This window comes from Erinaceus europaeus, chromosome 4, assembly GCF_950295315.1.
Source record: "Erinaceus europaeus chromosome 4, mEriEur2.1, whole genome shotgun sequence".
NCBI lineage: Eukaryota > Metazoa > Chordata > Mammalia > Eulipotyphla > Erinaceidae > Erinaceus > Erinaceus europaeus.
This window is the reverse complement of record NC_080165.1, coordinates 26,531,067-26,552,944: the sequence shown is the minus strand read 5'-3', so window position 1 is coordinate 26,552,944 and position 21,878 is coordinate 26,531,067. Positions and strand designations below refer to the sequence as shown.

The window sequence follows — 21,878 nt, the reverse complement described above, 5'->3', positions numbered from 1 at the left end:
TAGGCCACCTTGCCTCCCGCAGGGTCTTAAAAGGGTCTCAAGTGTGAAGAGGATCCTGGAGTAGCGAACCTGATAGAGCACTCACATTAGCATGCTCGAGGACCTGGGTTCAAGTCCCTGGTGCCCATCTACAGGGGAGGCTTCATATTCATAATCCATGGAGCAGTGTTGTAGGTGTCTCTCTGCAACTCTTCCTCTCTAATCCTGTCTACTGGGGGGGGGGGGGAGTGAGGGGACATCCTGACCTGACTCAGGAGCAGAATGAACACCTCTTACCACCCCACACTCAATCCCACTCCTGTCTAGCCCATGGGGAGAGGCACTGAGGTTACAAACTTTATTTCGCTTGTAAAACTCCACGTTCCAAGAGTATGCTGGGGCAGTGCAGGAGAACGGGCTCTGCCTGGGTCCCCTCTGAGGCTGCTGGTGAGCCCTGGACTGGGGCCCAACAGCCTGACGGGTAAGCGGTCACGAAAGCGTGAGGGCCACCTCCAGCAGCAGTGGCAGCCAGCAGGATTCTCGGGCCTGGCAGCCAGACCTCACTCAGAGAGCCGCAGGCCACCACGCCGGCCACCATTGTCCCGCCATACACAGTAGTTGAGTGTAGCCGCAAAAGCCAGCCAAGCCAGGTATGGGTAGAGCAGGCGGGCAGCCTGAGGGCTCACCCGGTGCCAGGACATCGTTGTGGCCACCGCCAGGCCACTTGTTAGCAGGAGGTCCACGAGGGCCTGTAGAGACGAGAGAATAGACCAGGTGGGTCCTGGCTGCAGTCCAGAAGTGCTGGCCAAGGCCCTCCCTAAATTACCTGTTTGGTGCATGCCATGTGGGAGTGAAAATATGAGGTCTATGGGGTTTCCCAACACAATGAGCCTGAGACCCAACCAATAACCCCACTGGGTTTCAGCCAGTACAGCATCTGGGAAGTGACCCCCTCAGCACACCCCCCCAGGGAAAGCCAACCCCTCCACAAGCATCTCCATGGGCCAGGGACACAAGGCAAGGACACATACTTACCCAGCCCATCTGACGCCTGCCGAAGAAAATGGGAGGCCATGCCCAGTTCAGGGCCAGCTGCCCTGAGTAGAGGCCCAGGGGAACCACAGCCTCCTCTGAGAAGCCCCCTAGCTCCTTCCAGATCATGTAAGAGCCATACCTGAAACAGGACCCCATTAGGGCAAAGGCAAGGCAATCAAGGCACCAGGAGCCTCCATGGGGACAACAGTGACAGCACTGGCACAAAATACTGAGTGACCTCAGGAAAGTCCCTTGACCTTTCTGGAGTCTTCCACAGGGCTGTGGTGGGGATTGGAGCAGTGTCTGGCATGCAGTGCATTCAGTAAATAGTTATAACCAGCTGCACTATGCAGGCGAGTGGAGAGGAGGTCCTCACCCTGCACAGAGGCAGGACATTTGAACTGGGCCTTAAGAGGATGAGTAGGATTTGCTGGGGGAAGAAAACAAGGGTATGCAAGAGGCAGGCATGAGACCCTGTGTCAGTTGATGTGATCCCACAGGGTGAGGTGGGGGGAGGGGGGCGCACCAAGGAAGTTAGTTGGGAAGAGAGCTGGAGCCCTGCCCTGGTCATGGGGACATCTAGCATCACAGAGATAATAATGTCCCCAATGACAGCAGCTAGAACATCACATACCAGGCACTGTTGAGCTCATTTCATCCTCATAATGGTATGTGAGGGTGGTGTTGTGATCCCATTTGAGGCACAGGAGAAGGGATGATCCCAACCTCTCTAGGCAGGTAAAGGCAGGACTAGGATTCCAACAGCCTTTGCCCCATGAGTGGTTTCATCTTGGCAGGGCCTCAGGGAGCCTTAGAATGTGGGACAGGTCTGGCAGTTGGAGCAGATGAAGGCAGAAGCAGTGGAGATGGGAGACACAGCACAACAGTTACAGAGAGACTCTCATGCCTGAGGTTCTAAAGTCCCAGGTTCAATCCCCCACACCACTGTAAACCAGAGCTGAACAGTGCTCTGGTTGAGAAAAAAGAAATAATGGCAGAAACAATGGTGCCCTGGTCTGTGTGAGGAAAAGAGATTAGGATACAGAAAGCACTAAGTGCCTGGCAGCAGGGGCAGAGCAAGAAGGAAAAGGGATTTCTGCATCCCTGCCTGCTCTGGGCTGACCCAGAGCCAGGAGGCAGAAGGCAGAGAGCCACTCAAGAGGGAGGGGGGTAAGCTGACCTCAACTCCTGAGTGCGGTTTCCACTGTGGCCACCAGGAGGAGCCCTCCCCACTATACCAGGGTCTAGTTCAGGACTGCTACAAGGGCCTGACTTGCTACTGTGTCCTTGGGAGGCCCTTTGTCCAGTCTCAGAGAAGATGTGAAAATTCACGGACTTGAAGCTGGAAATGGTGACCTGGGAACCTGCTCAAAGGGAAGAGTGCACTCGTGGGGTCCTGCGTTCAAGCCCCTGGATTGTCACATGCCAGAGCTGAGTGGATGTGATCTGGGTGGATGTGTGTGTGTGTGTCGCTAGTACTAAGTATGTGCACAATAAATCCACCAGTCGTAACAGCCATTTCACCTTTTTTTCCCTCTTTCTGTTTTATTAGGACAGAGAAATTGAGAGGGGTGGGAGGAAAGACCGGGAGTGTGTGTGTGAGAGAGAGACAGACAGACAGAGACAGAGAGACAGAGAGAGGCCTGCAGACCTGATTCACAGCTCCTGGTTTTTCTCCTCTGCGGGTGGGGAGTGGGAGCTTGAACCCAGGTCCTCATGAAATGGGAAAACCAGTAGAATGAGGGGAAGGGGGAACCTCTGAGGTTTGTGGTGGGCCTCCACTCCCGAATTCCTATAGGCTGAGAGGGAACCGCCCCCGTATGTGGGGGCTTCCTCTTTCATATTTTATGGCCCTTAATGGTTCCCACCTGCGACCTAGTTTAAAGTTCCCGCCCCTTTCGCTTCTGTCCAATCCGCTTACACTACGAATTCTGAACGCCACGCCCCTTTACAAAGCCCATAAGTAACCTGAACCCACCGAGCATTTCGTTCTGATTCCAGTTGGAACCCACTGATGCCAACGGCATAATAAAACCTACTCTGCTTGCGAGTCGGGAGGTAGCGTAGCGGGTTAGGCACACGCAAAGCGCAAGGACCAGCGGAAGGATCCAGATTCGAGCACCGGCTCCCCACCTATAGGTCTGCAAGTGTCTTTCTCTCCTTGTCTCTGTCTTCCCTTCCTCTCTCCATTTCTCTCTAACCTATCCTACAACAATAAAACAAGGACAACAAAAAGGGAATAAATAAGTATTTAAAAAAATAAATCTTTTAAAAAACTTACTCCTTGCTCGCCACAAGGTTCTCAGTCTCATTTTTGGCCCCACTGAAGCTGTAACATTCATGCACCATAAAGTTCTCTGGCTTTCTCTCTCTCTCCTCTCTCTGAAATAAGCAGAGGCTAAGGGAGACGGCATAAAGGCCATTCAAAAGATGTTTATGCCTAAGGTTCCAGGTTCAATCCCCAGTACCATCATAAGCCAGAGCTGAGCAGTGCTCTTATAAAAATAAATAAATAAATAAATAACAACAACAACAACAACAACAAATTACTGGGGCCTGGTGGTGGCGCACCTGGTTAAAGGCTCACATTACAGTGCACAAGGACCCAGGTTCAAACCTCTGGTCCCCACCTGCAGGGAGGAAGCATCACAAATGGTGAAGTAGGGCTGTAGGTGTCTTTCTGTCTCTCTCCCTCTCTAGCTTCCCTTCCCCTCTCAATTTCTCTCTCTATCCAATAATAAATAAGTAAATAATAAAAATAAATTTAAATAATTAAAATAAATAATTTAATGAACTGGTGCCATGGAAGGCTTACTAGGGCATTTTCTGTTCAGATCATCATCCATCAAGTGCCAGATGCTGCCACAACCCCACTCTGACCTCCTGCACAGATGACCACATGGTGAAGTGTCCAGAAACCTCATTTCTCAAGAGCCCTACCCTAGGGAAATATTAGGGACAGAACAGGTCTGTCTAGGAGTATGGATCAACCAGGCAACTGCCCACATGTCGTCAGCAGGGTGCAGTTACAGAAGTGCAAGACTCCATCCTTCAACATCCCCTAGAGAATTTGCCATACTGCTAGAGGAGGAAATGTTGAAGGCTAGGAGGTACCCAGAGGGCACCACCCAGAAAATGGGAGTGATGACAGGTGTGAGTTGGCAAGGTGGAGGTGGGGCTTGCGTGTTAAAAGGTAGCCCTGTGGGCATGGGTCACTCTTTTTCTATTCAGATCATCATGTAAGTAGTAACTCGTGTATTGCACCAAAGTAAAAAACTCTGTGGTGGGTAGGGGGGAGAGTTCAGGTGCTGGAACATGATGGCAGAGGACCTAGTGGGAATTGTTGCGTGGAAAACTGAGAAATGTTATGCATGTACCAACTATTTTTTAAATTATTTATTTATTCCCTTTTGTTGCCCTTGTTGTTTTATTGTTCTTGTTATTGATGTCGTCGTTGGATAGGACAGAGAGAAATGGAAAAAGGAGGGGAAAACAGAGAGGGAGAGAGAAAGACAGACACCTGCAGACCTGCTTCACCACTTCTGAAGCGACTCCCCTGCAGGTGGGGAGCCAGGGGCTCAAACTGGGACCCTTACTCCGGTCCTTGCATTTTACGCCACCTGCGCTTAACCTGCTGCACTACCACCCGACTCCCATGTACAAACTATTATATTTACTGTCAACTGTAAAGCATTAATCCCCCAATAAATAATTTTTTTTAAAAGTAGTAACTCGGCTATCCCCTCACTCTTCCTCTCTCTCTCTCTTCCTCTGTCTTACTTTCTCTCTCCCATATTCTAACATGTGAATGTTCTCAATTTTCCTGAATAAAATTTTAAATTCCTGGAAAAAAAAAAAAAGAAAGAAAGCTCACAAGGGCATTCGTTTTACTATGTGTATGTCCCAGGTTCAAGTTCCAGCACTACATGGAAGTGACAAGGCACCAAGGAAAGCTCCAGTGTTATGGTTGGTCTCTCTCTCTCTCTCTCTCTCTGAATAAAACAGTCAGCCCATGGGCGGGGGAGACAGCACTACGACTATGCAGAAGACTCTTAGGCCTGAGGTCCCAGGATCGATCCCAGCACCACCATAAGCCAGAGCTGATTAGTGCTCTTGTCTCTCTCTATATACCTTTCTCTCTGTTATCTCTCATTAAAATAAAATAAGTGTGTGTGCATGTGCGTATGACGTGTGTGTGTGTGTTTTTCAGTCAGCCCAGAAGCAGTGAAATCAGGCGTGCACAAGGTCCCAGCTCCACAAAATAAAGGGTTTTAAAGGAGAAAGGAGCTAGAGCAAGGCGCTGCTCTGCCAGCAGGGGTTCCTGTTACTGCTGTTGCTTCTGTCCATCTGGGAGCACTCAGGCCACCCAGCTCTGAACTTTGCACACTGAGCCTGTTTGCCCCTGGCACTGTGGGCACAGGCTGGGTGTCATCAGCCCGCCCTCCCAGGAGAAAGTGCTATTATGCAATTGACACATGCCCCAACACTCTCTGCCCTCAGCTGCCAAACCAAGCCCAGGAAATGGGTGCCCATGGCCCACAAGTGGATGCAAACCCTGGAGCAGACTCCCCACCAGGGGCCCTCCCTGGCCCACCTACCCCATGGCCGAGTAGAGCGTGCCCCAGATGGGGGCCAGGGTCCAGCGGGGCGGATGCCAGGAGGGCTTCTGCAAGGTGGCGTACCAGCGGAGACCCTCCCCTCGGACATAGTGGGAGCCCAAGAAACCTCCCAGGTTGGGCAGCAGGGTGAAGCCCACGGCAGGCACCCAGGTGGAGGCCATCACTGCTGCAGCTGCTGTTCAGAAAAGTTCTGCAAGAGAATATGGGCTGGAATGAAGGCAGGGCCACTCCAGAAGGGCCAGCCACAAGCACTTTCCGAAGGCCTCTTCTCTCCTCTGGTGTCACAAGTCTGGGATGGGACTGTGCCTGGGCCTTCATCACTCACTGAGCAGTAACTGGGTGATGGACTATGGAGGAGGTGCAGAGGGGATGTGGAAGGCAGCAGGGGCTGGCCTCATGCGTGCACAGCCTCACCCCTACTGTCCCAGCCCAAGGATGCAGAGAATGCCAGAGTCAGACTCCCAACCACCCCCACCCAGGAGGCTGGACCTGCCCCCCCTTCAGGGCCCATGCTCACTATCACCCGTGACCTGGGAGCTCCTGAAAAGCAGCCCCTCTTCTCTGTCACTTCACCCAAGGCTAGTTGGGGTCTCCTCCACCAGGAAGGCTTCCTGGAACTTCCTCCTCAGGTCAAGTGCAAACTAGGGACTCTGGCAGGCCTTAGACAATCCACACCTTAAGTTTTATGTTGTGACACCTCTTTTATTTTTTTATTTTTTTATCAGAGCACTGCTCAGCTCTGGCTTATGGTGGTGTGGGGGATTGAACCTGGGACTTTAGAGCCTCAGGCATGAGAGTCTCTTTGCATAACCATTATGCTATCTACCCCCACCCCTAACACTTCTCATCCATCCACTGACAATCGGCATCAGACACAGTGGACTCGAATCCCAACTCTGCACTGACTTACTGGAAACTCAAGCAAGTCACTTCAGCTCTGGAGGCTTCAGTTTCCCCCTCTACAGGATGCCAGCCCAGTCCACTAGGGGAGCATCTCTGTACACAAGTGTCTCACCCTCGTGCATAGATGCCCCTTAAACCCCACCCTTTTGCTATGTGCCAGAGAGGGGAAGCAGCCTGCCTGGGGTCACACAGCACTGAGGGGCAGGCACTCCCAGGGAAAAGCTGCCTTCACCTGACACATGGGGCACCATGGAGGAGGGTGGGAAGGGACAAGAGGGAGCAGAAGCCAAGACTGGTAAGGTGCCCTCAGCAGCCCTGCGAGGCTGGCAGGGCTCAGGGCCTGGATGCTGCAGCCATGCTGGGCAGGCACAGAGGCGACCTGTCATCAGCCATATCCCCTGGCCCAGTAGCTAAGGACCCCCAGGGCACCTGGAAATCTGAGACTGAGGGGACAGGGTGGGGTGGGGGGAACAAGGCTTCTGCGGGTGCTTTAAGTCTGTCAGTGCCCCTCCCACACACACACACACACACACACACACACACTGACAAGTAAGTTTACACACTCAGTTCTAGCCAGAGGGCCTGCAGTGGATTGAGTTCAGCCTGTCAGCATCCCCACTTGCCTGAGTGGGGACTCGGACCCAGGGTCAAGCCAGCAGTAGAAGGACAGACACACTTCCCCACTGGCCACAGGCAGGCAGCAGGAGAGGGAAGGAGGTCCGTGGGGGCAGGGCAGGGCAGGGCAGGGCAGGGCAGGGCAGGGCAGGGCAGGGCAGGGCAGGGCAGGGCTGGGGAGCCAGCGCTTCAGCACAAAGAGCCAGGTTGCACAGGGGCAAAGGAAACTCTGGACAGGGGCTCCACGAAACCCCCCAAATATAGGAGTAACTTGGTGCCCAGCAACCAGGGACTTTCAGAGACTGGTCACTCACATTCTAGCTAGAGAGCATCTATTTATTTATTTATTTATTTATTTATTTATTTATTTATTTAGCTATGGGGCCAGGAAGTGGCGCGCTCGTTAAACGCACATTTTACCACGCACAATGACTGGGAGTCATGCCCCGCTCCCTACCTTCAGGGGAGATGCTTCATGAGCAGTGAAGCAGATCTGCAGGTGTCTCTTTTTCTCTCACTTTCTACCTCTCCCTCCCCTCTCAATTTCTTTCTGTCTTAGCCAATAAAATAGAAAAAGATAAGAAGAGAAAAGAAAATAAACGGCCACCGAGAGCAGTGGATTCATAATACTGGCACTGAGCCCCAGCAATAACCTTGGCAGCACAAAAAAAAATTAGGATTATATATTAATAAGAGAGAGAAGAAAAGGGAGAAGCAGAGTGGTACCCGAGAAGTCAGCATCTGATGCCAGAAACCCCACACTCTGTTACACAGTTGCAATCTTGGAACATGAACTTTTATTTATTTATTTTTATTTTTAAATGTGCATTTATTTATTCCCTTTTGTTATCCTTATTGTTTTATTGTTGTAGTTATTGATGTCATCGTTGTTGGATAGGACAGAGAGAAATGGAGAGAGGAGGGGAAGACAGAGAGGGGAGAGAAAGACAGACACCTGCAGACCTGCTTTACCGCCTATAAAGCGACTCTCCTGCAGGTGGGGGGCCGGGGGCTAGAACCGGGATCCTTACACGGGTCCTCGCGCTTTATGCCACATGTGCTTAACCCGCTGCGCTACTGCCCGACTCCCGAACTTTTGTTTTTTTATTATTTATTTATTTATTTTTATTTATTATTTTCCCTCCAAGGTTATCACTAGGGTTTGGTGAAGCCACAATGAATCCACTTCTCCTGGACTCCCTTTTTTTTTTTTTTCATTTTATTGGATAGAACAGAGAGAAATTGAGAGAAGGGGAGGGGGAGATAGAGAGGAAGACAGGCAAAGAGACACCTGCAGACTTGCTTCACTACTTGTGAAGCGACCCTCCCCCCCCATGCAGGTGGGGAGCCAGGGGTTCAAACTAGGATCCTTGTGCGGGTCCTTGCACTTCATACTATGTGTGTTTAACCCAGTGCACCACCACCTTGTGCCCCTTTTTTATAATTTAATTTTTTTTTAACTGGAGCACAGATCAGCTCTGTGTTATAGTGATGCCAGAGATCACAGCTGGGACCTCAGAGCCTCAGACATAAGTCTGCTGCATAAAGCGAGTGCTGGGTGGCAGGTATAGGTTCAAGCCTAGGCCCTACCACATTGGAGGACACTTCAGTGTTGTGATATATATATATATGAAAAAATCATCCTGGAGAAGTGAGAAGAGATGACCAAAAGAGAGAGAAAGAGAGAGAGAGAGAGATTTCTATGGTTGAGTGGTGACACACCTGGTATAAGACACACATTACTGTGTGTGAGGGTTCAAGTCCCCAGTTCACATCTGCAGGGGGAGAGCTTCACGAACAGTGGAGCAATGCTACAAGTCTCTCTCTCTCTCTTATATCCTCTCAAAAGAAAAAAAAGCCACCAGGTGTGGTGGAATCATTGTGTATTCAATGAGTACCAGTGATAACCTAGGTGGTAGAAAGAAAGGAAGGAAGGAAGAAAGAAAGAGAGAGAGAAAGGGGAGAGGGAGGGATGGAGGGAGGGAGGAAGGAGGGAAGGAAGGAAGGAAGGAAGGAAGGAAGGAAGGAAGGAAGGAAGGAAGGGGAGGCCAGGCAGTAGCACACCAGGTTAAGCTCACATAGTACAAAGCATGAGGACCCATGCAAGGATCCCGGCTCCCCACCTGCAGGAGGGTCGCTTCCCAAGTGGTGAAGCAGGTCTGTAGATGTCTTTCTCTCCCTCTCTCTATCATCCCTTTGTCTCTCAATTTCTCTCTGTCTTATCCAATAACAACAAAAGCAAAATGGAAAAACATGGTCTCCAAGAGCAGTGGGATAGTAGTGCAGGCAGCGCTAACTCTTAAAGCAAAAAAAAAAAAAAAAAAAAAAGGAAAGAAAGAGAAAAATGAGAAAGAAAAAGAAAAGAAAGGTCTGCAGGCCTGGACACTAACCTGCACGGCATGGCATCTACCTACACACAGTACCTACTCCTGCATCTATCCTGTCCTCAGGCCCCAGGCCCCCGACTCACCCTGTTGCCCTGCCTGTTCCTACCACAGACACCACACCACCCTGCCCAAAGACCTCAGTGGCAACTGTCCAATTAGGCCCTGTCCTATCATCTTTCTTTTATATTATTTATTATTATTATTTATTACCAGAACATTGATCAGCTCTGGCTTATGGTGATATGGGGAACTGAACCTGGGACTTTGGAGCCTCAGGCATTAGAGGCTCTTTCCATAACCATTATGCTATCTTCCCCTGCCCTTCTATCATCCGTCTTTAAACTAAAGTGGAATCTTTTTTTTTAATATTTATTTACTCCCTTTTGTTGCGCTTGTTGTTGTAGTTATTATTGTTGTTATTGATGTCGTCATTGTTGGAGAGGACAGAGAGAAATGGAGAGAGGAGGGGAAGACAGGGAAGGGGAGAGAAAGATAGACACCTGCAGACCTGCTTCACTGCTTGTGAAGCGACTCCCCTGCAGGTAGGGAGCTGGGGCTCGAACGAACGGGAACCTTACACCAGTCCTTGTACTTTGTGCCACATGCGCTTAACCCACTGAGCTACCACGCGACTCCCAAAGTGGAATCTTAATAGCATGAAGTTAGCCGTTTTCAAATGAGTGCTTCAGCAACCTGCAGAACCTTCCCAGCATGCATCTACCAACTCATATCAGGAACCAGAGCTCCTTTATCACTCAGGGCCCCTTATCAGTCCCTCCCCAACCAGCCCCTGCCACACACCCCCACATTCTGTTCTGTTTCCCTGGGTGTGAGCACATGGCCTTGGGGGCTGGTTTCTCCACTCAGCAGCAAGACTCCTGAGTCACCCAAACAGCAGCAGCACCTGCCCGACTTCTTCCTGAGGTTCTGCGGAGCCAACCAGCACCTTGGGGACCTCTGCCTCCTTCCTACCTGGTGTGTGTGTGTGTGTGTGTGTGTGTGTGTGTGTGTGTGTGTGTGTGTGTGTAATTTATGCTCCACTGGTTCAAGAAAGCCAGAGGGTCAACACAAGGGTCAAATGTCCCACAGGCAGAGCCTAGACAAGGAGCTTCCTGGGGCCTCTTGAGGCCCCACTCAACTCTTGCATCACCCGAGCAGAGCAGGAGGCCCACCAAGCTGAGTCATACAGGGCAGGCTGGGCAAGGCAGCTGGCATAGGCAGGCCTGAGCTTCTCTCCACGATGGGGCCCAGTGAGGACTGGGAAACCCTGTGGGCAGGAAAAGCTTAGGGAGGACAGAGCACTTACCTGCCCCCTCTCCCTCTCCATCCCTTCCTTACTTTCCTTATTCTCTCCCTCCCTCCTTCTCTCCCTCCTTCCCTCCCCTTTTCTATGAGAGACTAAACATCCCTCCCCTGAGCCACCTCCCCAGCCACTGCCCTTTAGTTCTGTCTCCAACAGATGGTGACTAAGAACCCAAACCTTTGGCTTTGATTTCAGTTCGTTTGGAAACCAACCCAAGTTAAAGTCTGAACCTTCATTCCCATCCTCTGCCCAGTGCTGGAAGCTTCTCACACTCTTGCCAGTCCCACAGGAAGGTCCCAGCCCTTCTGGGGCATCAGACCACAGGCTCAGGCCATAGGCAACAGGTATAGGAGGGAACCCTCTCTCTCCCCCCCAAGGTCTCCCACCCAGTGACAAAGCTTCACTCCTGGCCAGGAGACCCTGACCCATTGCTATCCCAACAGTCTCAGCTTCCTGCTCTGTGTCTGCATGTGTAAAGTGGGAGCTGGACCAGTAAGTATTTGAAGGGAGGGTCTTCCTGTTCTTGGAGGTCTCCCTACACCAGCAGACAGAGCATAGAACAGAGCCTTGCCCTGTCTAGAGCTCTTCCCCGGCTGTGCCAGCTCCTCCTGGACCTAATATCCCCCTTCTTCACCCCATTCCCAAGCCACCACTTTACTGGGGACATTTTTTTAGATGACTCAAAGCAAACTCTCCTCATTATAACCTTTGTGAATCTCTTTGTGAAAGTTCTCGACACAACAGACAGCAGTCTAGAAGGGTTCTGTGTGAGGACTGGCAGCTTTGACTGCCTGCACAGTCAAAAGTAGGTGAAACGAAATACAGAGGCCAGGAGGTGGCTTCCCCTGGACAACACACACATTACTATGCACAAGAACTTGGGTTCAAGCCCCATCTAGGGGGGGAGCTTCATGAGTGGTAGAACAGTAGAACGGTGCTGCAGGTGTCTAAACACTTTCTCTCTCTCTCTCTCTCTCTCTTTCAAAGAAAAATGGGAGGGAGGGGGGTGGCGCTGTGAGCAGTACATCAATCTTGTAGGTACCAGCCTGAAAGATAACCCTAGAGGCAAGGAACAAATAGAGAGGAAGGGAGGAAGGGAGGGAGATACATATTCAGAAACAAAATAACAACAACAACAAAAAAAGCTAACATTTCTATCTCAAAAGGAAGGTTCTCTGGGACTTTCTCTGAACTCCCCTCACTGCCTGCAGAACAAGTCTCCAAAAAGGAACTTGACTGTCATGAATCCTCCCCTTCCTGGAACTGTGACCAGCCTGGGAGAGTTGGGGGCAGGGGTGGGGAGGGGGGCTCTTGTCCCAAGAGAGTGACTCAATGTCAATACTGCAGCTGGACTGACTTCATGGCAGACTATCACCCTCTCATCTAGTTCTCTAAGGGCCCGTTCATCCTTCCTAAAAATGATCTATTTACTCCCTAAGAAATGTATGTCCCTTTCTCTGTTTCTTGTTAAGATGGGATGTGATCCTGAAATCTAAGACACCTCAGGGAGTGACTCATTTTTCCCCTGGGCTTTTCCCATGTGTGTAGGAGGCATACTTTTTTTTTTTTTTTTGCCTCCAGGGTTATTGCTGTGGTTCGGTGCCTACACTATGAATCCACTGCTCCTGGAGGCCATTTTTTCCATTTTGTTGCCCTTGTTGTTATTGTTATTATTGCTGTTGTTGTTGATCAGGTAAGAGAGAAATTGAGAGAGGAGGGGGAGACAGAGGGGGGGAGAAAGATAGACACCTGCAGACCTGCTTCACCACCTGTGAAGCAACTCCCTTGCAGGTGGAGAGCCATGGGTTTGAACCAGGATCCTTACTCAGGTCCTTGCACTTCGCCCTATGTGCACCTAACCCCGCTGCGCTACCACCCAGCAGCCATGGAGGCATACATCTTAATAAAGTGTCTTCCTCTGCTGAAATAAAGTAAAATCTCCCTCCTTGTCTTCACAAGCCTTCAGCCCACTGTTTTCAGTAGAGAACAGTATGTCGCGCTGTCTCTGCCAGGAACACACACACACACCCTGGCAGAGCGCAGCGTAGAGTGACCTCAAGGCTTTGCACAGGAACTGTACTGTTCAAACTCTTCCCAGACAAGCCTCAGTATCCTCAGATAATAGATCTCCTTTGGGGGTCCAGGCTTCCCCAGGTTTCCGTCTGGAGAGGGAGAGCAGGACTGAGAAAGAAGTCGCTGCCTCAGCCCGCTGAGAGCCCAGCTCACACCCTGCCTGGCCCCAGCTCTTTGCAGTGGGTGGGCACCTGCCTCCTGCTGGCTTCTGAGGGTAGGGAGGCGCCACTCACCCCAGGTGGGCACCTGGAACCTTGGTCCTCATCCTGGCAACCTGATTATTTGTCTGAGGCCTTGCTGGGGCCTGCCACTGGGTAATGCTTCTAATACACAGCCTCCTTGCACGCCTTTGGTCTGTCCCTTGCCCCCCTCCCATCCAGCCAAGACCACATGGCCGGCACCCAATAGCACAGGGCCCCAGTTGGCCAGCCAGAGGCCCCCAGTCTAGGCTGGGTTACTTGTGCACTGGCACCCAGCACTAAGCAAAGGCCTCTCCAGCGCTCTGTCTGAGTACCCCAGCTGTTCTACAGGAGGGAACAGGGGATAGGCAGGTCCCAGGGCCTGTCCTGCTCACCCCCCCATCCCATCCCATTCCCCCAACCCCCATGCAAGGCTCGGGACTTCTTGAGCAGTGGGCGTCAGTTGGAAAGCCCAGAGGGGCCTTGTTGGAGTTTGGGAAGTTGCCTCCCCGTGAAGCCGGGAGTTTCCAGTAGGGTGCCCTCCCGCCCCGCTGTGCCCCTCAGGGCCCCTCCCCCTCCCTCTAGCACATACGGTGCTACGGTGTATGTAGGAGCTGGGGGGTGGCGGGGCCCGCTTCCCTGACTCCCGAAAGCCAGATGGTGCGGGACGAGGTGCCCAAGTCCCCCGTCCCCCACCCCCAGCTCGAATCCTGCGCGGGAACCTGGGTTGTGGGGAGCCGAGTAGTTTAGAGCCCCGTCTGCCCATGCAGGGAGGGCCCCGACTCCAGGTCCCAGCCCGGGGACCGCTGCCCCTCCTGTCTCAGTTTCCCCCTCAGACCCTACTCCTGCTCCCGCCGTCGGGGTCGCCCCCTCGAGGCCCCCCAAGGCCGCGTCCCCACTCACCAGCTACGAGGACTCGCTCAGGAAGGGCTCTGCTCAGCCCCACCCCGCTCCGCCCAGCTCTCCCCGCCTGGCCGGCTGCCCGGGTACCGCCCGCGGGCTCCCTCAGGGATCCTCCGCACAACAGCCTGTCTGCAGACAGGTCAGGGATCCTCTTGGATCTCTCTCTCTCTCTCTCTCTCTCTCTCTCTCTCTCTCTCTATCTATCTATCTATCTATCTATCTCTATCTCTGTCTCTCTCCCCCCCCTTCGGTTTACGAAATAGGACAACTGGAGCCCAGCTCAGCGCACACTTTAAGCAAGAGGATCCGGGTTCGAGCCCCTGCCACGGCTGGCTTGAGACTATCATGCAAAGGGAAAGCTTCAGGAGCGGTGGGGCAATGCTGTGTCTCTCTCACCTTCTAGTAAATAAATACATAAATAAATTCCACTGGGAGTGCTGGAATCATGCAGGCATGAAGCCCCAGCAATAATCCAGGAGACAAAAAAAAAAAAATTAAAAAGAAGAAATGGGGGGGGGGAGAACAAGGAAGCGACAGAGGATGAAGGGAGTTGGGGGGGGGAAGAATTATACCTGGTACAGCCCTGTAACTTGCCAACGTAGCAGGCCTGCCGCATATCTCTGAAGGTACACCCTAATCCCTTTAACTGCTGCCCCAGGCACACAGCGCTGCTCAGCCACTCTGTGGCAGGCTCAGGCCTCCATCTCCTCATCTGGAAAATGGGCACGTGAACCAGCAAATGAGGCCGGTGCTGGGAGCTGTGGGAAGGGTGCCCTGTGGGTGCTCCCCACCCTCTCCACCCAGAGGTGACTTCCAGTTTGTCAAAAGCACCTCAATGTGACAGAAGCATCCTGCCTCCAGTGTGGGGTACCTCACCTCTTCATCTGCACTTGCCCCACCCCCCTTTTTTGCTTCCAGGGTTGTCGCTGGGCTTGGTGCCTGCACTACAAATACACAGTTCCTGTGGCCTTTTTTTTTTTTTAATATAGGACAGAGAAATTGAGAGAGGAGGGGAAAATAGAGAGGGAGAAAGATAAACACCTGCAGACCTGCTTCACCACTTGTGGTTCCCCAGCAGGTGGGGAGCCAGGGGCTCAAACCAGGATCTTTGCACATGTCTTTGTGCTTTGTGCTATGCTTGCTTAACCCTGTGTGCCACCACCAATCCCCCTGCAGTTACCTTTTCTTTAAAAAATATTTTATTTACTTGTTTTAATGAGATACACAGAGAGATACTAGAGCACCCCTTAACTCTGGCTGATGGTAGTGTTGGGGACTAAACCTGGGACCTCAGAGCCTCAGGAATGAGGACCTTTTGCAGAACCAGTATGCTGCCTTTTCAGTTTATACCTGCTGCCTTTTCACTGGAACCAGGGGCCTGGCAGTGCCCCCTCAACCCATGGGAGGCACAGGTGCCCAAACTGGTCCTGCCATGGTCAAGCTGAACTGCAGCCCTGGAACCAGCAGCCAGGAGCCTCCTCAGGCTATAGCTGACTTCCCATGTCCTGGCATCTGAATTCATGGGCCCCATACTAGGTTGGCTGGATTATTTTTTTAAGTAGTTTTATTTTTTAACATTGTTTTTAGATTACTGGTCTATTTATTGGCTAGAAACTGAAAGAAATCAAGAGAGAAGGGGAGAGAGGAAGAGAGAGGCCTGCAGTAGTATTTCTCCATTCATGAAACTTTCCCCCTGCAGGTGGGATCTGATGCTTGAACTCCAGTCTTTGCACACTGTAACATAGCCAGCTCTCAGGCTGAATTCTAGTTAGTGTTTTCTCCCACTTTGAAAAGAAATGAAAATGCCTCCCTAGGTCCCTAAAAGTATGACTCCAGGCACTGTGCCCACTGTTTCTGATGGAGTCATCAGCCCGCCTCCCTGGAGGTGCCAGCTCTGCCCTCTTCCTGTGAGGAGGTGCCTGGAGCTGAGCAGAGAAGCAGACTCACCCCTCCTCCCCATCCCTGCCCTCACTTAGCCCAGAAAACACAATGAGGAGGCAATACAATATCCCTCCAGCCTCAGCCCTACTATGCGCGGGGCTCTAGGTTGGGGGGAGAGGGGTACTGAGGAAGCAGAGGTCTGTGTCCCCAAACTCCCACTGCAAGCCAGAAGTTAAGGGAGGGACTGAATAAGCATACAGGCCCCACCCACCCAAGTACTCAGATGAAAAGCCTAGAGGTGGGGTGGGGGCTCATCCTGCAGGTCTGGACCCCACCTCAGCCTGGGCACTGTCACTGTCCCTCCCCTGAACCACAACCACGGCCCTGCTGTCCCCCAGACCCTCTTCTTGTTCCCACCCTCTGCATGGCTCCTGCTGCCGGAGTATCTATCTAAACTTAACACCTATCACTTGCATTCCTGCCAGGTTGGGGGTCAAGCTGATCACCCCACCCTCTCCTACCACTGTGCCAGAGTACACACTTTTGGGGGGGTTCACTTGTACCTGCTGGGGTGAAGAGGTGGTGAGAAATCTTCTCTTGTGACTCTACTGCTACCAGTAGGCTTTATTTTTCCTTTTAACTTCAAAGAGGCAGAGAGAGAAGGAGAGACACTACAGCACTGCTTACCATTCAGAGTTTCCCTTGGTGCTGTGCAGTGCATGGTGCTCCCATGTAGTACAGGGGCTCAAACCCAAGTCCTCAAACATCATAAGTGACCCCCCCCCCGCCTGGAGCATCCTTCACCCCTACTCTGGGAACCCCCATGTCTCCAACCTGGCTGCTTACTAGCATTGTCTCAGGAAGCTCTTCCAGGACCCCAGATCAGTTCTAAATGAGCAGTGCCCTCCAAGGCCCCAGCATGGGGCAGGAAGAAGGCAATCCCCAGAGGGCTGGGCCCATTTCTCTCGAAACACATTTTTAAAAAATACTTCATTTATTTTTTGGAAACAGATTTTGTTTGCTGAGGTTTTCTGGATTTCCAGTGGTTGTTAGGCCTGCATCACTGGGTTTGATCAGGTTGAAGATATCTAAGTTGAGTTTCTTTTATATATAATCTTTATTTATTTATTGAGATAGTCAGAAATCAAATGGGAAGGGGCTTTATATAGAGAAACAGAGAGACACCTGTAGCCCTGTTTCACCACTTGCAAAGCTTTCCCCCTGCAGGTAGGAACTGGGGGCTTGAACCCAGGTCCTTGAGCACTGCAACATATGTGCTCAACCAGGTGTGTTACCACCTAGCCCCTAAACACATTTTTCTTTACAAGAACACTTTCATGCTATTCGTGGCTCTGAAATTTGCCTTCTTACAATATATCAGAATCCTCTTTCTGTAATCATAAACATCTGTCTGCATTTTTATTCTTAATTGTGAACTATTCCACAGACAGCAATGCATATAAAACACTTGTGTACACTTTAAGTAAAAATAAAAAGGAGTCAGAGAGAGCTCTATTCAGACCATGAACCTTACCACAAAAGGGGCCTGGGCTCAAACCCCTGATACAAATATTTGAAATTATTTGTACCAGGTCTAAAGGACATCTACAAATTCCAAGTTTAACCCATTCCATTTCCTCATGTTTACAAGACCTTGAGGGCTTTTAAGCCAGTTAACCTGCTTTCCTCCACCCCTACGGCTTACACATCTTCCCTTTCATGGACTGTACTCAAGCCTCAGCACACAGAGCACCCTGTGAACTCCATGAATGGTGGAGCAGTGTGCTATGGTGTCTCTCCACTCTTCTTTCTAAATTAAATAATAATAATAATAAATAATGGAATCTCTGGTGGCAATGTACCAATTCCTCATTACAGTGATACCCTGTTCATTAATCTGAGGGTAGGTACAGGGCCTCTTTCTTGCTTCATTTTTTAAAATTTTTTTAAAAAATTAAATTCTTTTAAAAAATATTTATTTATTTATTCACTTTTGTTGCCCTTGTTGTTTTATTGTTGTAGTTATTATTGATGTCATTGTTGTTGGATAGGACAGAGAGAAATGGTGAGAGGCAAGCAAGACAGAGAGGAGGAGAGAAAGACACCTGCAGGCCTGCTTCACCGCCTGTGAATTAAAAAAAAAAACTTATTTATGGGAGTCGAGCGGTAGCGCAGTGGGCTAAGCACATGTGGCGCAAAGCACAAGGACTGGCATAAGGATCCTGGTTCGAGCCCCGGTTCGACTCCCCACCTGCAGGGGAGTCGCCTCACAGGTGGTGAAGCAGGTCTGCAGGTGTCTGTCTTTCTCTCCCCCTCTCTGTCTTCCCCTCCTCTCTCCATTTCTCTCTGTCCTATCCAACAACGACGACGACATCAATAACAACAATAATACAACAACAATGAAAAAACAACAAGGGCAACAAAAGGGAAAATAAATAAATAAAAGATTATTAAAAATATTTATTCCCTTTTGTTGCCCTTGTTGTCTTTCTTTCTTTCTTTCTTTTTCTTTTTTTGCCTCCAGGGTTATTGCTGGGCTCGGTGCCTGCACTATGAATCCACTGCTCCTGGAGGCCATTTTTCCCCTTTTGTTGCCCTTGTTGTCTATCGTTGTTGTTAATATTGTTGTTGTTGTTGTTGGATAGGACAGAGAGAAGTGAAGAGAGGAGGGGAAAACAGAGAGAAAAAAGAAAGAAAAAGGAAAAAAGAAAAGAAAGAAGAAAAATTCTTTTCCTGCTTTTTTCTTCTTTCTTTTCTTTGTTCCTTTTTTTTCTTTTTCTTTTTCTCTTTCTTTTTTTTTTTTTTTTTTTTTTTTTACCAGAGTATACTCAGCTCTGGCTTATGATGGTGCAGGAAATTGAACATGTGACTTTGGAGCCTCAGGCATGAGAGTCTCTTTGCTATCTATTCCCCATCCCAAGAAAAGAATTTATTGGCACCGAACCAGAATTAGCTCACATTACAAGTTCTGGGGCCCTAGTTCTGATGGAGTTTCCTTTTATACCATAACAGCACACAAAGAAAGGTAGGGTAATGATGAACAGTTTTGGGGTGTGTACAGGAAAGGGAAGATGTGTAAGCCGTAGGGGTGGAGGAAAGCAGTAACAGGTTAACTGACTTAAAAGCCTTCAAGGTCTTGCAAACATGAGGAAATGGAGTGGGTTAAACTTGGAATTTGTAGATGTCCTTTAGACCTGGTACAAAAATTTGACATTATTTTTAATATTATTTTAATGATTTTAATACAAACAGTATTTTAAAAATTACCTTTATTTATTGGATAGAGACAGCTAGATATTGAGAGAAAGGGGGAGATAGAGAAGAGACAGAGAGACACCTGCAGCCCTACTTCACCACTCATGAAGCTTTCCCCTTACAGGTGGGGATTGCAGGCTTGAACCTGGGTCCTTGCATGTTGTAACATGTGCACCCAACCAGGTGGGCCATCAACCAGCCCCTTAGAAGTTATTTTTGTAAACTACTTCACCACCAGTGCCCTAGGAGCCCTCTGGTCCCTGCCCCCTGGAGGCGCCTCTACCTTGACTTTTGGGGTGAGGCTGGCCTTGCTTTCCTTTAGTCTCAGTCACCCCTCCTGAGTAGCTCTGAATTGTCTGGAGGCAGCACATGCCAGGTTGTACAAGGAGGGCCAAGAGGTCCAGGCCAATGAACCCCCAGGAAGGAGTCTGCATGGAGTCCCTTGGGCCTAGGGCGGGGCAGGAGGAATTCAGCAGAAGGCAGGCCAGGCGGGGGTGGGGGGGGGGGGTGGGGGGGGTGGGGGGGGTGTGCAGCCACTCTGCCCTCACTGTGCCAGTGTTTGACTCTCAGGCATAGGGTGGACACCTTGGCAAGGGGGGAGCTGTGCTTCCCTATTGCCCCAGGGCACAGGGGGAGAATAGCACGGCCATGGGCAAGGTCAGGTGAGTGCACCAAGGATCGGGCTGGCCTCACAGGGACTGTATCTGAAACAAGCAGCACCAGGGCTGCAGCAGCATTCAGACCATACCAGAGTCACTCTATTCCCAGCTGGACTGGGGGCTGGTAGGTCTGTGCTCACCACATCCAGTGTCTTTCATCCTCAGCAGGCACTTTCATACGGGGAAATACGTGTCCTGTGTTGGTCAGAACCGAGTTCCTTTTTTGATCACTTCCTTCCCTCTATCTTCTCACTTCTCTTTCTGGAATCCCTATTACTCAAAATCCCAAACCTTCTGGGTTGGTCTTCCTTTTCTCTTTTCTTTTCTTCCTTCCTTCCTTCCTTTTCTATTTTGTTTTATTTTATTATTATTATTTTTTTATTGCCACCAGGTTTGTCACTGGGACTCGGTGCCTGCACAAGAAATCCACCACTCCTGGCTGTCGTTTTTTCTTCTTTCTTTTTATTATTCTTGATAGAACAGAGAGAAATTGAGAGCAGAGGGGAGATAGAGAGGGAGAAAGATAGACACCTGCAGACCTGCCTCACTGCCCGTGGGGTGTGCAGATGGGGACTGGGGGTTTGAACCCAGTCCTATGCGTGCTGCTATGTGCACTCAACAGGATGCACAACCACTGGGACCCCCTTTTTCTTTCTGGTCTTCTGTTGACTTTTTCAATTTTGCTCCCATTTTTTTATTTAATTTTATTTATTTTGGATATAGACAAGGAAATTGAAATGAAAGGAAGAGATAGAAAGGGAGAAAGAAAAGGCTTAGGGAGACAGCATAATGGTTCTCCAAAAGACTTTCATGCCTGAGGCTCTCAGGTACCCAGGTTTAATCTCCAGCACCACCATAAGTCAGGGTTGAGCAGTGCTCTGGTCTTTCTCTACATCTCTCTCTCTCTCTCATTAAAATAATATATCTTAAAAAAAAAAAAAAAGGGGGGGTCGGGCGGTGGCGCAGTGGGTTAAGCGCATGTGGCGCAAAGCGCAGGGACCGGTGTAAGGATCCCGGTTCGAGCCCCCGGCTCCCCACCTGCAGGGGAGTCGCTTCACGGCCGGCGAAGCAGGTCTGCAGGTGTCTTATCTTTCTCTCCCCTTCTCTGTCTTCCCCTCCTCTCTCCATTTCTCTCTGTCCTATCTAACAACGAATTGTGTCAACAAGGGCAATAATAATAACCACAACGAAGCTACAACAAGGGCAACAAAAGGGGGAAAAAAATGGCCTCCAGGAGCGGTGGATTCATGGTGCAGGCACCGAGCCCAGCAATAACCCTGGAGGAGGAAAAAAAAAAAAAAGAAAGAAAGGGAGAGAGAGACCTGCAACGCTTCTTCACTGCTTATGAAGCTTCTCTCCTGCAGGTGGGGACTGGTGGCTTGAATCTAGGTCCTTGATCACTGTAATGTGTGTACTCAACCAGGTACATACCACCCAACCATTCTCCTATCCCTTTTTAAAAATATATTTATTTATTCCCTTTTGTTGCTCTTGTTTTATTGTTGTAGTTATTACTGTTGTTATTGATGTCATCGTTGTTGGATAGGACAGAGAGAAATGGAGAGAGGAGGGGAAGACAGGCAGGGGGAGAGAAAGATAGACACCTGCAGACCTGCTTCACCTCCTGTGAAGCGACTCCCCTGCAGGTGGGGAGCCGGGGGCTTAAACCGGGATCCTTATACCAGTCCTTGTGCTTTGTGCCACGTGCGCTTAACCCGCTGCACTACCACCCGACTCCCTCTCCTATTCTTTTATGTTTGTTTTATTCCTTAGTTATTAAAAGACATGTGGTCTCTAAAAGATACTGGGGTCTCAAGTCTCCTGTAACACCTTTTTTATTCTTTAGAGAGGGGAGGGAGAGGTAAAAGTAACACAGCACCATTCCACTATCCATGTGAGGCTGGAGCTCAATCCCTGGACTTCACACATGGTAAGAAGCATGCTAAACAGATGAGCAATCTCACAGCCCTATTTTTTTTATTTTTAAAAAATATTTATTTTTCCTTTTGTTGTCCTTGTTTTATTGTTGTAGTTATTACTGTTATTGATGTTGTTGTTGCTGGATAGGAAATAAAGAAATGGAGGGA

General features: G+C 50.1%; 1 protein-coding gene across 2 annotated transcripts; it reads right to left on the bottom strand.

Moving 5' to 3' along the window:
- Positions 1–326: 326 nt before the first annotated feature.
- TSPO (translocator protein) lies at positions 327–14,150 on the bottom strand. Of its 2 annotated transcripts, none has more exons than XM_007523450.3 (4): positions 13,997–14,150; positions 5,613–5,823; positions 1,015–1,153; positions 327–728 (listed from the first exon to the last, which is right to left on the bottom strand). In XM_007523450.3, the coding sequence occupies exons 2-4, from the start codon at positions 5,792–5,794 to the stop codon at positions 540–542; spliced, it is 510 nt and encodes a 169-aa protein (XP_007523512.2). In that variant the 5' UTR covers positions 5,795–5,823; positions 13,997–14,150; the 3' UTR covers positions 327–539. The 2 variants fall into 2 exon arrangements, with proteins under 2 accessions (XP_007523512.2, XP_060045101.1); XM_060189118.1 differs by lacking the exon at positions 13,997–14,150 and adding an exon at positions 10,726–10,880.
- Positions 14,151–21,878: the final 7,728 nt, after the last annotated feature.

What these genes read in the sequence shown, in the direction of transcription:
- TSPO (XM_060189118.1), bottom strand. Translation starts at nt 10,865, where the DNA reads ATGGAGAGGGAGAGGGGGCAGGTAAGTGCTCTGTCCTCCCTAAGCTTT. An exon ending in TGCCTTGCCCAGCCTGCCCT is followed by an intron (nt 5,824 to 10,725) that starts GTATGACTCAGC and finishes ATTCTCTTGCAG; the next exon opens with AACTTTTCTGAACAGCAGCT. An exon ending in GCAGGCGTCAGATGGGCTGG is followed by an intron (nt 729 to 1,014) that starts GTAAGTATGTGT and finishes TCGTCTCTACAG; the next exon opens with GCCCTCGTGGACCTCCTGCT.